Source organism: Diaphorina citri, unplaced genomic scaffold, assembly GCF_000475195.1.
Source record: "Diaphorina citri unplaced genomic scaffold, Diaci psyllid genome assembly version 1.1 scaffold1409, whole genome shotgun sequence".
NCBI classification, from domain to species: Eukaryota; Metazoa; Arthropoda; class Insecta; order Hemiptera; family Psyllidae; genus Diaphorina; species Diaphorina citri.
Window position 1 is genome coordinate 1 of NW_007378835.1, and position 15,699 is coordinate 15,699.

General features: G+C 39.7%; 2 protein-coding genes across 2 annotated transcripts in view; both read left to right on the plus strand.

Moving 5' to 3' along the window:
• Positions 1-2,218: 2,218 nt before the first annotated feature.
• On the plus strand, positions 2,219-11,832 carry LOC103515746. Its single transcript, XM_008480688.2, has 11 exons — positions 2,219-3,187; positions 3,624-3,813; positions 4,947-5,140; positions 5,563-5,649; positions 6,010-6,222; positions 6,335-6,533; positions 7,130-7,335; positions 7,886-8,087; positions 9,321-9,576; positions 10,611-10,748; positions 11,360-11,832. The coding sequence occupies exons 1-11, from the start codon at positions 2,219-2,221 to the stop codon at positions 11,589-11,591; spliced, it is 2,886 nt and encodes a 961-aa protein (XP_008478910.1). The 3' UTR covers positions 11,592-11,832.
• A 1,202-nt stretch (positions 11,833-13,034) lies between these two features.
• The window catches only part of LOC103515747, a 3,369-nt gene continuing 704 nt past the window's right edge, over positions 13,035-15,699 (plus strand). The window contains exon 1 of the mRNA XM_026828342.1: positions 13,035-13,213. Coding sequence (XP_026684143.1) covers positions 13,035-13,213 — 179 coding nt within the window. The remainder of the gene's footprint in view (positions 13,214-15,699) is intronic.

Sequence of the window (15,699 nt, forward strand, 5' to 3'; positions counted from 1 at the left end):
AACAAAATTTCTATTACACAAGTTTAGTGGTGTGTAATTTTCGTCACATTGTTTGGCTTGATCTAAGAACAATGAACTCTTGGTTTCGAAGAAACTTCGTAGCTTAATGATTTGCTTGTCGTGAAGTGCTGTCAAATTCAGAAGTCCTCTTCCACCCTCAGATCTTGGTAGATAAATCCTTTCCAATGCTGAGTGACAATGGTGTATTCTGAAGCTTGTGAATATTGTTCTTATTTTTCTATTCATGGTCTCATTCTCATTTAGGTAAATAGGTACATTTTCTTTCTCTCCTATTTTTAAGAATCAAAATTCTACTCTCTATTATGTAAAGGTAAAGCTAAATAAAATTCTTGATATTATAATGTATGATTTTTAATAAATTGATCATTTACTAATAACGAGCTACATACATACAATACAAAACAAACTCAATTTTTCCCATTTAATATTCTCTCTCGAGATCTATTTTTCTCCCCCCTCTCTCTCTCTCTCTAAGCCTGTTTCCACGTCACTTTTCCGTTCGGTCATTAATATAAAAGTCAATCAATTATGTGTCCAATTATCTCCTCCTCTCTTTTCACCCTTTCCCTTCTTCTCCTCCTTCTCCAGTTTCTCTTCAGAGAAACTTGACCCGATAGAACTGACACATTCAATTTCCCTCACAACTTCTCCTCCTTTCCCTCCCTCTCCTCCTTTTCCCCTCTCCCAACTTATCCCCCTCGACCGCCTTCTTCTCTTCCTCAGTTTTCACTGTCTTCTCCTATATTCCTCGTAACATCTCTGTCTCCCACTTTACTGTCCCTCTATATTCTCATTCACTTTGCGATAGTCAACCCATCCAACAGAAAGGTCCTTACATTTGATTCTCGCTTGCTTGGTGATGATAGTGTCAATTGCCAGAGATTCTTTACTACCTCTACTCTTCGTACGAGCTCCATTTTGTTCAGAGGCTAAGATGTTATTATGGACAACATGTTCATATACTTTGGTTTTCACAATGGAGGACAAGATTTTGTATATGCTTGGTAAACATGTGATGGGACGATAGTTACCAGGATCACCCAAATTGCCAGATTTGGGAAGCGTATATGTTACTCCTTCGGTAAAATATTTCGGCAGCCTATCAGGAGTTCGTAAACATTCTTGAAATTGAGTAGCAAGAACTGGATGTACGTTCGTAAAATACTTGAACCAATAGTTCTGAATTTTATCTGGTCCTGGACTTTTCCAATTCTGAATATAACGAACTGCACGTTGAACATCAGATAGAGTAATGATCGTGTTGAGCATGGGTGTTATGTTTTGAAATCTATTGGTTTCCTCTCTTATCCATGTTGCATTCTGATTATGTTGCTGCTCGATTCCCCAAATATTGTTCCAGTAGTTGAACACATCTCCTTCATTAGGGGCAGAAGTCTGTGTTGACGGTTGTTGTGGTTCAGACAGAGACCGGTAAAACTTTTTCTGATTTGAATTGAACATTTTGTTTTGATGGTATCTTTGGGTTCGCTTGTTGTACTTGCGAATACGAAATCCAAGTGCTTTCACTTTCTGTTGTAGCTCTTCCAAATATATTCTTAGCTTCTGTAAATAATCGGGTTTCCATGATTTGATTCGTGCATAGCTAGAGATATTTCTAACTTTGGTTTTGACTTTTTCAGATACATTACAGTTGTTTGCAAAATAATGAGTCAGGACACCGATATGTTTTCTCATAGCATCTATCTTCCTCTCGAGTCTCAGTTTCCAAGGAGGAATAGAATTTCTACGATTGCATCTTGTGTTTGGTCCATTCTCGATAGAAATGTTCAAGAGGAAACAAACAGTAAGAGCAGCAAAGTAGACGAAGCCATGAGTTTGATGTATATTTCCACTAGATGCAAATGTATTTTTGAGAGCATCATTCACATCATTCACCATATTATAACATTTGGAATTGTATGGGATCTTGGGAATCATTGGCCTTTGATCAGGTGGCATAGTCTCGTACTCGTTTCTGAACTCCTGAAATTTGTTGTTGATCGAGTTATAAAGCTCACTTTCAATATTGATTGAGACAAGAGAATCTGTAATATGAGGCTCATTATTAGTATTGGTATTCAATATTGAGGATGAATCATTCACATGTTGCAGCTCATTATCATGGCTCATGCTGTCTTGTGTTATTGGACTTGTACTAGTCGGTGCAATGGTTAGTTTCGATCGAACATTTTTCTTGATGGCTTCAATCTCAGGTTCAGAATACAATTTCCGCTTAAGGATATATCTCACACGAGTTGCCAGTTTATTTCCATCAATATTGCGAGCACGCATCACATTTGATGATGAAAGTGACTCGCTACGTGTTGATCCAGTAGATGGTACACAATCACCTAGTCCACCTATATTAAATAGACCTCGCATTATACGACCAGATGTCACTCATTCTCCTACAGGCAGATCACCGCCCTTGAGACAAGGAGCCAGTTACCTCCACACTTCGGATAGGATTACAGGAGATGGATATCAACACAACCGTGACCTACGATACAAAGTCAGTCCCAAATTCAATTATAATAATCGACGCAATCAAACGCCTTACAGGGACAGAGCTAGTTACCATGGAAAGAGGAGAGGTAATTTATCACCGAGTGTAAACAGTTCACAAAATGGTAAAGGACCAGAGGATCAGAATAATACAAGGGAACTTTCAGCTTCACTAGCAAACTGGTTTCCCAGTGAAGCCCGTTCTAGAACCCCAGCTCAGGATAGACTCCAACGAATGAAACAATCACTTGCTTCCTCAACTACTCCTAATACACAGAATCGTTGGCAAAAGTCCCCGTATCAGTCGCAGAATTCCCACAGTGGTCCACAACGAAATTCTACGCCAAATTCCCACTACATGTTGCAGTCCCAAAGTGTTTCGCAAAGTTCCCTCAGCTTGCAAACTTCCCTCTCGGGTTCGCAAAATTCCCTCCTGAGCTCGAGTTCCTCCCAGGAGTCTGTGTTCATTCATCCCTCAGGTGGGAATTGTGGGCGGGAATTTCCCCGCAGCAACTCTACGAGTAGCATGTCTGTGGAATCGGGAGCGTCACCTGCGAGTGAGAGTTGTGCAGGACCGAATGACAATGCCATCCGTGGTATGGAGGGGGCACAAGAGTCCATGGAGTGGGAGACTATGCCTACGGCTGTGATCGTGAAAAAGGTAAGGAAGTGGCTATCAGTCTGAAAAGAAAGAAGAAGAAAAACTCGAGTTTGTTTTAGTATAAACACGAGTGGTTTAATTAACTCTAGAACTCTCCCCCCAGATAAACGTTCACACTACCATAATTGAGGGTATTGTGGTTCGAATCCCAGCAGCGGCATAAAATTACTTACTGAGTCAGAGGGTTCAAATAAATGGTTAAAATTTTTGTAAGAGTTACCTAGTTCAAATAAGTATATTCCTTTATTATTATTATTATTATTATTATTATATATATGTAATATGTATGTACCTACGTTTCTAAAAGACCTTACCTTCCCAGGCACGGATCCCTGGGAAGTCCGAGGGTGAGGGGTCGTGCATTTCCAGGGCTGGACCCAACCTTTCTATTTCCATAATCTTATCTTTCCCACAATAATCTTATCTTTCTCATCAGGTGGCCGAAGTTCGGCAAGCAGTTACCCCGAGTAAGGAAGGCATCCAAGTACCTCCCAGTCAAAGTCTGGAACTACGCGGTACAGAACCACTGGATGATTCATCGCCCATTCTGATTCTGGTACTTGATACCAATGTGTTCCTGAGCGCCATGGAGTTTGTGTCCCGGGTTCGAGACCATTTCACGGCAGGTAAATTTATAGGTGATCTCATTGAAGCGCCTGTACGATTGTCTACTGTGGAAACACATTGAGCGATTTAATATTAGAAAACTTTCTGTCTGTATGTTAGTCTGTTTGTGTTTAGACTCTGTTACGCTGATAGTGGTTCTTCGAGAACATACCTTGAACTCTCAAGGCACGTTCCCACTTGTCGTGAGTTTCGTCCGACTTTTCCGGATTGTCCTGTAGACAGATGAATGCTATTAAACGAGAGTTTTCCCACTACTAAAGACACGACTTTTTTACGAACGACACAAAATGTCCTTGCAGGCAATGTAATTTATATTAGAGTGTTTCCACCTAGGCCCTTTTTTTTTTTTTTTTTTTTTTTTTTTTTTTTCTGAACGACAAGTGGGGACGGACTTTTCAACGGACGAAATAGATGAGTATTTCTTTTTAGTCCGTCCTTCCTTTATTAAATTACGATAGTAATAATAAAAGGTATAAGGGACGGGTTATTGTATTCGCTTCGGTGTCGTCTGTCTGTGTGTCTGTCCCCATAGAAGGACTTATTCAAAGCTGGTCGACCTATATATCAAATTAAAGGTCTTTTTACCATCAGGAACACGAAAGTGGTGGTGCAAATTTTGTCCAGAAAACCAAAAAGCCAAAAAACCAGAAAAACTGTTTTTTGGGGGATTTTTTTCACATTTTTTCACCCAAATGAGCTTTGATCTTGAAATTTGTCGCTACGACCTATGAAAGTATGAACTATGAACTCAAAGCGAGAAAGTTTTAGATAACACTTCAGTCGATCATTTAAGACCGGTTTTAGCGTCACCTGTGTTAGGCTACGCCGAGCAAGGCCAATAAATGGATGGGTGACTTAAATATTATATTGGTAGTTATTAGGAAACATTAAAAGGAATAAAGGGAGAACGGGCTCTAGTCTTAATTTTAAATCATTACATGAAAGATGAAAGAAAAATCAAATCAATAATAATAATAAACTGAATATTAAATAAATTAGGTAGGTACATAGGTACTGATTTTCTTTAACCAAGATCGAATAAACTACGAGCTAAAAAATTTCCGGAGGGACGGGCCCAGCTTGTTCTTTTTATTCTCTATTCACTTCACAACCACCTCTCTCCCCCCTCCAGAGTTTGGCTACCCCCTCCTGTTCGTCCCATGGCAAGTGGTACAAGAGTTAGACCATATCAAGGATAAATGTGCCGGGGATCGAACCCTCAAACTGCGCGTCTCCCAGGCTATTCGCTTCATCGAGTCTAACCTGCGCAACAAACATCCGCGCATCTTGTTTCAGGATAGAGAAACTATGGCACGCTCAGAAGAGGTAAGAATACGCGCAACCTAGCTGCCCGAATGGCTGTCATCTCAGGAAGTCCTGGGTTCAATTCCCCCGGCAAGATGATTTTTTTTCTATGCCTAAGCTTGAAATTCAGGGCCGAATGCACAGTCGTTCCTAAATGATGAAGGTTTCCCTTTTCCTTAAGGTATCCATTTTCCTATGTTGTTTATTTTCTTCTGCTTTAATACTAATGGCGTCTGTTCGTCATGGGCTACTTTCGATTTTTCACCTATCAATTTGTTCAAAAAAAGGTTTTTCTGTTACTAACAACTTCATATTATGATCGAAGTAAGTAAGTAGACGCTAATCTTTGATTTAAAGTCCCCTAGGTAGGTACCTAATGATTTCTTATTTCTCTTGATTTCACAAGGTGCTAATTGCTACACATGTCTGTTTTCTGTTTCTAGGTATTACCCCATGAATGTCCCGATGATAGGATATTAGCTGGATGTCTACAGCTGAGTCAACTGTTAGCCAAGAAGGCAGCATATATTGTGAGTATCCTTCTGCTGTTTTAAAGAGACTTTTTAGTCCTAATGAAGCAGTAGGTATAAATAAGCGCTTTTGTTACTGTACCCATCAGAACCTGTTTAGACTGCTGATTCTGGTGTAAAGGGACTTTTTAATTCTATTCCTGCGGTATAAAAAAGTTCTACAGTCAAACCTCGATAGTAAGTAAGTCAAGGGAAATGACTAGAGGTTTACCCAGTAAATAGGTTAATTTTTAGCGAGGGTCCTTTTTTAAAATGACTTAATATTGAAGTTTATTATTTTTATTGTTGGGTATTATTTTTTAAAAACATTATTTTTATTTTTAACGACAAATCATCATTTTCTCCCTTGGTTTATTTTAGATACTGGTATCTGAAGATGTCAACCTGCGGAACAAAGCGACCATCAGTAAAGTGCGAGCTCATACTGTGTCGGTCATGGAGGACGTAATATTCAGAAGGAAACCTGTGCCTGGAAATGAACGTGGGATGAGTGAAGCAGAGAAGAAGGTGGAGAGAGAGATTGACCATTTGTTTTGCCGCGTCAAGTCCACCCTGTTTGAGGTCATGAGTCAGGTAAGGTCACTATCAGGTAAACCTGACACCTGATGTATTGTCAAAATTTCCTGTTCTGAGCCGACAGCTTAAAATCCTAAATAAAGTATTACTTATACCCGTGTTATTTTAGATCCTGATCGATGTGATGATCAAGAAGATGGAGCCACTGAATTGGGAGCGTGGTGTGTTCATGAAGCCTCCTTGGAATTGGAAGAAGTTATTCATCAACTACAGTCATCACTGGGCCAGTTTTGTGGATGTAGTGGCTGGATTTGATATGAACAAGAGACTGAGTGGACTCAAGGAGATCATCTTGAACCACGAAGAGAGTGAGTAGAAATGTAAATCAATCGTTTCTAAGAAGAAGGGCCTGTTAACCTTATAGGTACCTTACATGATCATTAGTAATGTCATTACTAATGATGGAATTCCGGATTTTCTGATTTTTCATTATCATTACTTGGAAATAATGACATTACTAATGATTGTGTAAGGTACCCATTATGTATGTTTTATGTAAACCTTATGTATTATGCTGTTAAACCCATAAAATACACGAGACCTTGTGTTTAGACTGCTGGGGTAAAGGACTTTTTAGTCCTTTACCCCAGCAGTATTTTTATTTTTTTCTACTACAAGTTCGGCCATGCCTTTTCTACAAGTTTGGCCATGCCTCGGGATGAACTAGCGGGATTCCGGAGCGAAGCGACGGAATTCAGCTAATATCTAATAATCAGGGGCTCGCTCCCGATTTATTTCTGGAGAGAGTCTCCTCGGATACGAAGATGGAGAGTATCCTGGTGGGGATGAAGAGACGTGTCATAAGAGTGGTCCCCGTTCGATCAAAGAAGAGAAGAGGCTTTAGTTTGTTCGACTGAATTTTTAATAAATCTTAATTACTTGTGTTTTCCCTGTTGTTTTCCAGACAGTAAAGTAACAGGGGAGACCTTGGGTACGTTTCTACGCGATATCCTATCGTTCTCACGTACTATTACTCACCCGGCCCGGTCTGAACTGGAAGCAGAGCTTGACAGAGCACAACGCTCTCTCAAAACGTTGGATCAGCCGACCACGCCTGGTATTAGTAAGACTAGTCCTGCGTCCACCCCTAGTACTCGCACGGTGAAATCGGTAAATATTCTCATTTTAGTAGTTAATAATAGTCCGGGTTAGAATCCCACCATCGACAAAAATTTGCACTCGTTTTTCGATTGCAAATATTTCATCGAGTTACTTTCTGGTAGTCTCATGTTGACCCAGCACCTAAATGGGAAGTCTCTTCTCGACCACCTGATGAAGGACATGGGCTTGCAACAACACAGAACACATGCGTCTAATGTAGCAATTGTTTCATTGTTACAAAATAAAAAACGGCGGTGAAACACTCATAACAGTCTATTAATAGATCAGTTGCGCTTCTTGGGTGATGTTTCAAAGTCATAGAGCAGGAAAAATGAGGACCAACCGAATTTTTCTTTTTCTTCTGCGACTTCTAGATACCGAGATAAATCGATTTAAAAAATACCGGTAAATCGTAAACTTTGACATACGCTCACGCTCCCGTAGGCGAGGACGTCAGAATTCATGACTCCCGCTTCGTTTGTTTGTGCGCAAGCGTCTCTGCGCATTTTGACATGAAATCTGACGTCACAACTCTTCAATTTAACTATTCTTCTTTCAGATCAAAACCGAAAGAACGGTCTTGCCGACTGGTTTGCCACCAACTACCATGGTGAAGCAGGAACTCCAGTCACATAAAGTACCTGCAAGGATAGGTGGTGTAGTGAGTGAATCTCCTATATCACGTTCTAGTTCTAGTTCCTGTGATAGTGGTAATCCTTGTACATCTTCCTGTGATACGCGGACCCTAGTGGAGAAACAAGGTGATTTTTAAATTTTAGTTACCTATCTTTAGAAATACCCCTTGCTAAAGAATGGAGGAGTTGCAATTGGGAAAATATTATTAAAAGATCGATTCCTACCTAAAAAGTTGTGAAAAATCCAAATCTGAGGCCGAAACTCCAAAAAAGTAACTTTAAAAGGTCGAAAATTCAATTTTTAATTGCTGTTCTAATGAAAGAGATCAAATAGTTGTGACGTCAGATTTCACGTCAAAATGCGCAGAAACGCTTGCGCACAAACAAACGAAGCGGGAGTCTTGAATTATGACGTCATCGCGTACGGGAGCGTATGCCGTGACATCAAACTTCACGATTTACCGGTATTTTTTAAATCGATTTTTCTCGGTATCTAGAAGTCGTAGAAGAAAAAAATCAAGTTCTTCCTTATTTTTCCTGCTCTATGACTTTGAAATATCACCCAACTAAGCGCAACTGATTGATTGCGAAGGGCATCCACTCGTAAAATTTTGTAACCAAAACCAAATGTCAGCCAAAAGCGACCATCCTAGGGGCTGATTGAGGGCTGACGAAAAACGCCGACCCCGTCTGAACACGGGAGAAGGTGAAGAAAAAGAAGATCTAACCTATATGCCAAAAATCAATCAATCAGATCATGAATTATTTGTGGTAAAGCAGAGCTTTTTCACAACTTTAGTGTATATCACAGCATTACTAAGTGCCTCCTTTGCACTCAATTTCCATGTTTCAATAATCGTTTTACTTTCCTTATCCTATAGGAAGGAAAGTAATGTTTTCGTGCAAATTTTTTACACTGTTAACACTGGTCGCTGCTCGATTAAAGTAGCTACTTAACTGTCCTCACGAGGAAAACACAGCTTCGTCAACTAATCCTGTTTTTTGTACTTCCACAGTTGGACAACCAGACCAGCTCTGTGAAGTTAGAACCAAACGAGTAAGCTGTGATAATGCGCCTAAACCTAATACTCCAGTCAACACTGGAGATCGGGGGGCTAGTGGTAGCACATGTGATATTACCCCAGTCAATAGTGGTGCTCAGGGGGCTAGTAGTACCACCTGTGATATTGCCCCAAGCAATAGTGATAAAGAGCTATCCTATAGGAAGGAAAGTAATGTTTTCGGGCAAATTTTTTACACTGTTAACACTGGTCGCTGCTCGATTAAAGTAGCTACTTAACTGTCCTCACGAGGAAAACACAGCTTCGTCAACTAATCCTGTTTTTTGTACTTCCACAGTTGGACAACCAGACCAGCTCTGTGAAGTTAGAACCAAACGTGTAAGCTGTGATAATGCGCCTAAACCTAGTACGCCAGTCAATACTGGAGATCGGGGGGCTAGTGGTACCACATGTGATATTACCCCAGTCAATAGTGGTGCTCAGGGGGCTAGTAGTACCACCTGTGATATTGCCCCAAGCAATAGTGATAAAGAGGTGCTAGGCAAAGTGTTTTGGAAATTCGACACCCTGTATAGAATGCTGGAAACTTTTAGGTAAGTGAAACAAGCGCTGTAAGGGCGAGGTCGCGGTTTCGATTCCCGCCCCGGGGGAGGACTTGCACTTAAAACAGAAAAGGTTCTTTCTCAGTTTGAACAGTTAAACAATGAATAATAGAAAGTAAAAAAGCCCAGGTCAGTAATGAAATGATTGCCTTATATGCGGTAGGTCGCTGGTTCGATTCCCGCCCGGGGCGAACTTTATTCTTAGCAGATGAATTTCATTCGTAGAACTTCTGGCTTCTCTCTTCGCTTTCGGGACGATAAGACCTCCGTTGTTACAGTTTTCTCTATCAAACCTCTTTAAAAAAATTCACTGAGTACTTGGGTTAATAAACCTAGGTGAGGTTTCAAAGACAACAAGCTGGGCCCGTCCCTCCGGGAATTTTTTAGCCCGTAGTGATTAGAGAAAATCAGTACCTATGTACCTATACCTACCTAATTTGTTTAATATTCAGTTTATTATTATTCTTGATTTGATTTTTTGATTTTACTTTCATGTAATGATTTAAAATCAAGACTAGAGCCCGTTCTCCCTTTATTCCCAATATAAGGTTTAAGTCACCCATCCATTTATTGGCCTTGCTCGGCGTAGCTTAACATAGATAAAGTCACCCATCCATTTATTGGCCTTTCTAGCGTAGCTTAACACAGGTGACGCTAAAACCGGTCTTAAATTATCGACTGAACTGTTATCTAAAACTTTCTCGCTTTGAGTTCATAGGTCGAGATCAGAGCTCATTTGTGTGAGAAAATGTGAAAAAAATCCCCCAAAAACCAGTTTTTTTGGCTTTATGGTTTTCTGGACAAAATTTGCACCACCATTTTCGTGTTCCTGGTAAAAAGACCTTTAATTTGATATATAGGTCGACTAGGTTTGGATAAGTCCTTCTATGGGGACAGAGTGACAGACAGACGACACCGAAGCGAATACAATAGTCCGTCCCTTATACCTTTTTATTACTATTGTAATAATAAAGGAAGGACGGACTAAAAAGCAGAAAAAATGAGAAACTGTTGTATTCTTACAGGTTATCCCTATACAAGTTCCTCAAGATAGATCCCGGGGTAGATGAATCTCAAGTAGTGGATATCACGCAGACCGATATTCAAGCTCATTTCACTGCCTTCATGTCTAGGATATGTATGCTTAAACAATGTCTAGAGAAGTAAGTATGTCTTCAAACAATATCTTCAATGTTTAGAGAAAGAAACCATGAAACTCTATTTCGTTTTAATATAGGCCGGGCGGCGTGGCGCTTCGAACTCTTGACGTTCGCGCGTCTCACGGCACGCTTGATGAGTAGGTGTGCATGCATGAACAATGTAGATTTTGACTTTCATAATAGGTATATCATACCGTAAAAAATCTTATTGAAAATCATGAATTTATTATTTGTGGTGAAACTGAGAACCCCTTCACAATTTTTGTGGCCATCGCAGCATTACCAAGAGTCTCTTTGACCAGCTCTATTACTTAACTTCATATATTTTTCTTTTCACTCTGGTAATGCCGCCATTGTCCTCACGAGACACAGTATTTCGAACACAGAACCGGAAAATCTTTTATTTTGCCGGGAATCGAACCCAGGACCCTCGGTGTTCAATAGTTCTATTACTTAACTTCATATATTTTTCTTTTTACTCTGGTAATACCGCCGTTGTCCTCACGAGACACAGTATTTCGAACACAGAACCGGAAAATCTTTTATTTTGCCGGGAATCGAACCCAGGACCCTCGGTGTTCAACCCTCTCTAACATCATCTCTCTTCTCCACAGGATATTCGCAGATCATCCTGAGCCCGCGACTATCTTACCAACCAATATCTATCTCAAACAACTCCTATTCATTCTCAATCAACGAGATCCTGATCCTATCACCCTGTCCGAATTATTGACGTCACTACAAGACAGCAAATTCTACGGGGAACTATCAGTGGGACTAGCACAATTTGTGGAGCTGAGCACACACTATGAACTACTTACGCCTATGGTGAAACACTTCTTGTGAGACAGTGTGTCTGGTGAAACACTTCTTGTGAGACTGTTTGTCTGGTGAAACATTTCTTATGAGACAATGTGTCTGGTAAAACACTTCAAGTGAGTGTACCCGATGCAACAGAAATGGCTGTGATAGTAAAAACCCGTACAGATTGGAGTGGTTATGGACATTTATATTTATTTATTATGGCTGAACAGGCCAAATCTCGAAACAACTGATATTTAGTTTTCACAAGGTTTTCCTTCTTTTTTTAAGAGGTTTGACAGAGGGAACTGTAACTGCTAAGGTCTTATCGTCCCGAAATCGAAGAGAGAAGGAAGACAGGATAGAATAAGTCTGAAACAAATTCCTCCCACATCTCTGGAACCTCTAGTTGTGGTCACGTAATAACCGACTTACCATTCGAATCCATTTAATCCTCACTTACAAATTATGTACTTATAAAATCAAGCGTGTCATGGAGTTAACTATCACCCACGCTAAGCTATTACTGGGTCAGTGGAGTACCATTAGAGAGAATATTAATAGGAAGGTCTGGGTTCGATTCCCTGAGATTTTCCGGCGTGTTTAGTATCGTGATGCACGAAGCCTCATGAGGAAAATTGTGTACCTATTATACATATTGTAAGTGATCAAGGGCGGCATTACAAAAATACAAGTCACATCAAAAATGCAAACCCACATATAAGTCCCGTGTGACCATATGGTATTACATTTTAAAATTCGAGATGCCCAAGTGTAGGTATGTAAAAAAAGTCTTGTGCTGAAGCTGTGACAAAATGTAGAAAAAGTGACTGGAGTCTATAGTTGTGGCAGAATTATATAAGAATTACCTATGTTTTATTAGGTTAAAAGTAAAATTGACACATCCACTAATATCGCTATACGTACATAAAGGAGCATCGTATCTTAATAAATAAAATTAGAGAACCTTTTTAATTTTCGATAGGAACGTAGAAAAAGATATAACATTTTTTGAAAATAAGAAACAGCGAGAAGTTGTACTATGAAAATAACGCGAAATTCGACTAAATTGTTGCATTTTGCATACACAGAAACATGTACATGTATGTCTGTCTGTTACGGCGCTGCGATTACATTACTTTCCTTCCTATAGGATAATTTCCTTCCTATAGGATAAGGAAAGTAAAAAGCAGAAAAAATGAGAAACTGTTGTATTCTTACAGATTATCCCTATACAAGTTTCTCAAGATAGATCCCGGGGTAGATGAATCTCAAGTAGTGGATATCACGCAGACCGATATTCAAGCTCATTTCACTGCCTTCATGTCTATATCATCTCCAATTGTTTGCAGATTATGTTAAGTGAATTGAGATTTAAACCGTTGATGTTCTTCGTACTACAACTGTATCAATCAAAGAAATGAAAGAAATCTACTGGTTGCCAATAACAGAAAGAATAGCCTTTTCCCCAAACAACGTGTACCCACTATGGTCAACCGACTTTCTGAGAAACTGTTGTATTCTTACAGGTTATCCCTATACAAGTTCCTCAAGATAGATCCCGGGGTAGATGAATCTCAAGTAGTGGATATCACGCAGACCGATATTCAAGCTCATTTCACTGCCTTCATGTCTAGGATATGTATGCTTAAACAATGTCTAGAGAAGTAAGTATGTCTCCGTCCAAACAATATCTTCAATGTTTAGAGAAAGAAACCATGAAACTCTATTTCGTTTTAATATAGGCCGGGCGGCGTGGCGCTTCGAACTCTCATTTCTTCTTAAAGCAGATTCACATTGACAGCTCAGAAATGAAAAAATAATTTCTATACCTACTAATCGCGTTCATTTGCGATCGAGTTATCGACCAGTTTTGATTGATTTTTAGTTGCTATGGATACAATATACACTGGAATGCAAAAAAAAAAAAAAAAAAAAAAAAAAAAAAAAAAGGATTTTTTTTTTTTTTTTAAAAAACCCACCACCCTTTTTAAACCATTCTCTTTCTATTTTTCATTTTCATTGCATAGCTCTTACAGCCATTTCAAAGTCAATCTGTTCCAAATTTTCTGCACGTCAGTGCTTTGAAATTAAATGTAAAAGAAAGTCGGAAATACACGTTGCGCTTGCGTAACCAGGAAAAGTTTAGGATCCACTATGCATATGAATTTTAGGAAAGCACTAAAAGGAATCCCTCATCATTAAGGTACGACTTTGCATTCGGCCCTCAGAGTAGGTATATTCAACTTCAGTCTCATAAGGATGATTTTACACAATTTCAAAGGGGGGGGAAAGTGAACCACAGACTACGAGTAATCTGTGCTAATTGGTTGTTCTCTTCTAGCTCAGATAATAATTATTATTATTTTTTATTTATTTTTTTTTTTCAAAGAGGTTTGACAGAGGGAACTGTAACTGCTAGGGTCTTATCGTCCCGAAATCGAAGAGAGAAGGAAGACAGGATAGGAGAAACCCAGCCGTTCCGAGAACGAACATTATCCCATCAGGATAAAATCCGCCCCGGGCGGGAATCGAACCCGCAGCCCAGCGCTTACAAGGCAGACGCACTACCAACTAAGCTAACTAGGCTGACTAGATAATTCTTTGAAAAACTGTCAGCTAGTTAGGCTGGTTAGGGTTCGCTGTTCTTCTGCCTGTCTATAGTCCTACAGTAAGTAAGTAAGTAGACGCTAATCTACGATTTAAAGTCCCCTATTTCTTATTTCTCTTGATTTCACAAGGTGCTAATTGCTACATGTCTGTTTTCTATTTCTAGGTACTACCCCATGAATGTCCCGATGATAGGATATTAGCTGGATGTCTACAGCTGAGTCAACTGTTAGCCAAGAAGGCAGCATATATTGTGAGTATCCTTCTGCTGTTTTAAAGAGACTTTTTAGTCCTAATGAAGCAGTAGGTATAAATAAGCGCTTTTGTTACTGTACCCATCAGAACCTGTTTAGACTGCTGATTCTGGTGTAAAGGGACTTTTTAATTCTATTCCTGCGGTATAAAAAAGTTCTACAGTCAAACCTCGATAGTAAGTAAGTCAAGGGAAATGACTAGAGGTTTACCCAGTAAATAGGTTAATTTTTAGCGAGGGTCCTTTTTTAAAATGACTTAATATTGAAGTTTATTATTTTTATTGTTGGGTATTATTTTTTAAAAACATTATTTTTATTTTTAACGACAAATCATCATTTTCTCCCTTGGTTTATTTTAGATACTGGTATCTGAAGATGTCAACCTGCGGAACAAAGCGACCATCAGTAAAGTGCGAGCTCATACTGTGTCGGTCATGGAGGACGTAATATTCAGAAGGAAACCTGTGCCTGGAAATGAACGTGGGATGAGTGAAGCAGAGAAGAAGGTGGAGAGAGAGATTGACCATTTGTTTTGCCGCGTCAAGTCCACCCTGTTTGAGGTTATGAGTCAGGTAATGTCACTATCAGGTAGACCTGACAGGTACACCTGATCAGGTATACCTGACACCTGATGAGTGAAGTAGAGAAGAAGGTGGAGAGAGAGATTGACCATTTGTTTTGCCGCGTCAAGTCCACCCTGTTTGAGGTTATGAGTCAGGTAAGGCCAGCCACTCACTATCAGGTAGACCTGACAGGTACACCTGATCAGGTATACCTGACACCTGATGAGTGAAGTAGAGAAGAAGGTCGAGAGAGATTGACCATTTGTTTTGTCGTGTCAAGTCCACCCTGTTTGAGGTTATGAGTCAGGTAAGGCCAGCCACTCACTATCAGGTACCTTAAAATCCTAAATAACGTATTACTTATACCCGTGTTATGTTAGATCCTGATCGATGTGATGATCAAGAAGATGGAGCCCCTGAATTGGGAGCGTGGTGTGTTCATGAAGCCTCCTTGGAATTGGAAGAAGTTATTCATCAACTACAGTCATCACTGGGCCAGTTTTGACTGACACCTGATGAGTGAAGTAGAGAAGAAGGTCGAGAGAGAGATTGACCATTTGTTTTGTCGTGTCAAGTCCACACTGTTTGAGGTTTTGAGTCAGGTAATATCAAAATTGTAATTGTGAATGTTATTGTAATTGTGAATGTATTAGATCAGTTGCGCTTACTTGGGTGATGTTTCAAAGTCATAGAGCAGGAAAAATAAGGACCAACGGAATTTTTCTT

Excerpts from the sequence above, each read along its gene's own strand:
- LOC103515746 (XM_008480688.2), top strand. The coding sequence starts at position 2,219 with ATGGCTTCAATCTCAGGTTCAGAATACAATTTCCGCTTAAGGATATAT. Across the intron at positions 3,814-4,946 it reads TCGAGACCATTTCACGGCAG|AGTTTGGCTACCCCCTCCTG; the intron begins GTAAATTTATAG and ends TCCCCCCTCCAG. Across the intron at positions 8,088-9,320 it reads GACCCTAGTGGAGAAACAAG|TTGGACAACCAGACCAGCTC; the intron begins GTGATTTTTAAA and ends GTACTTCCACAG.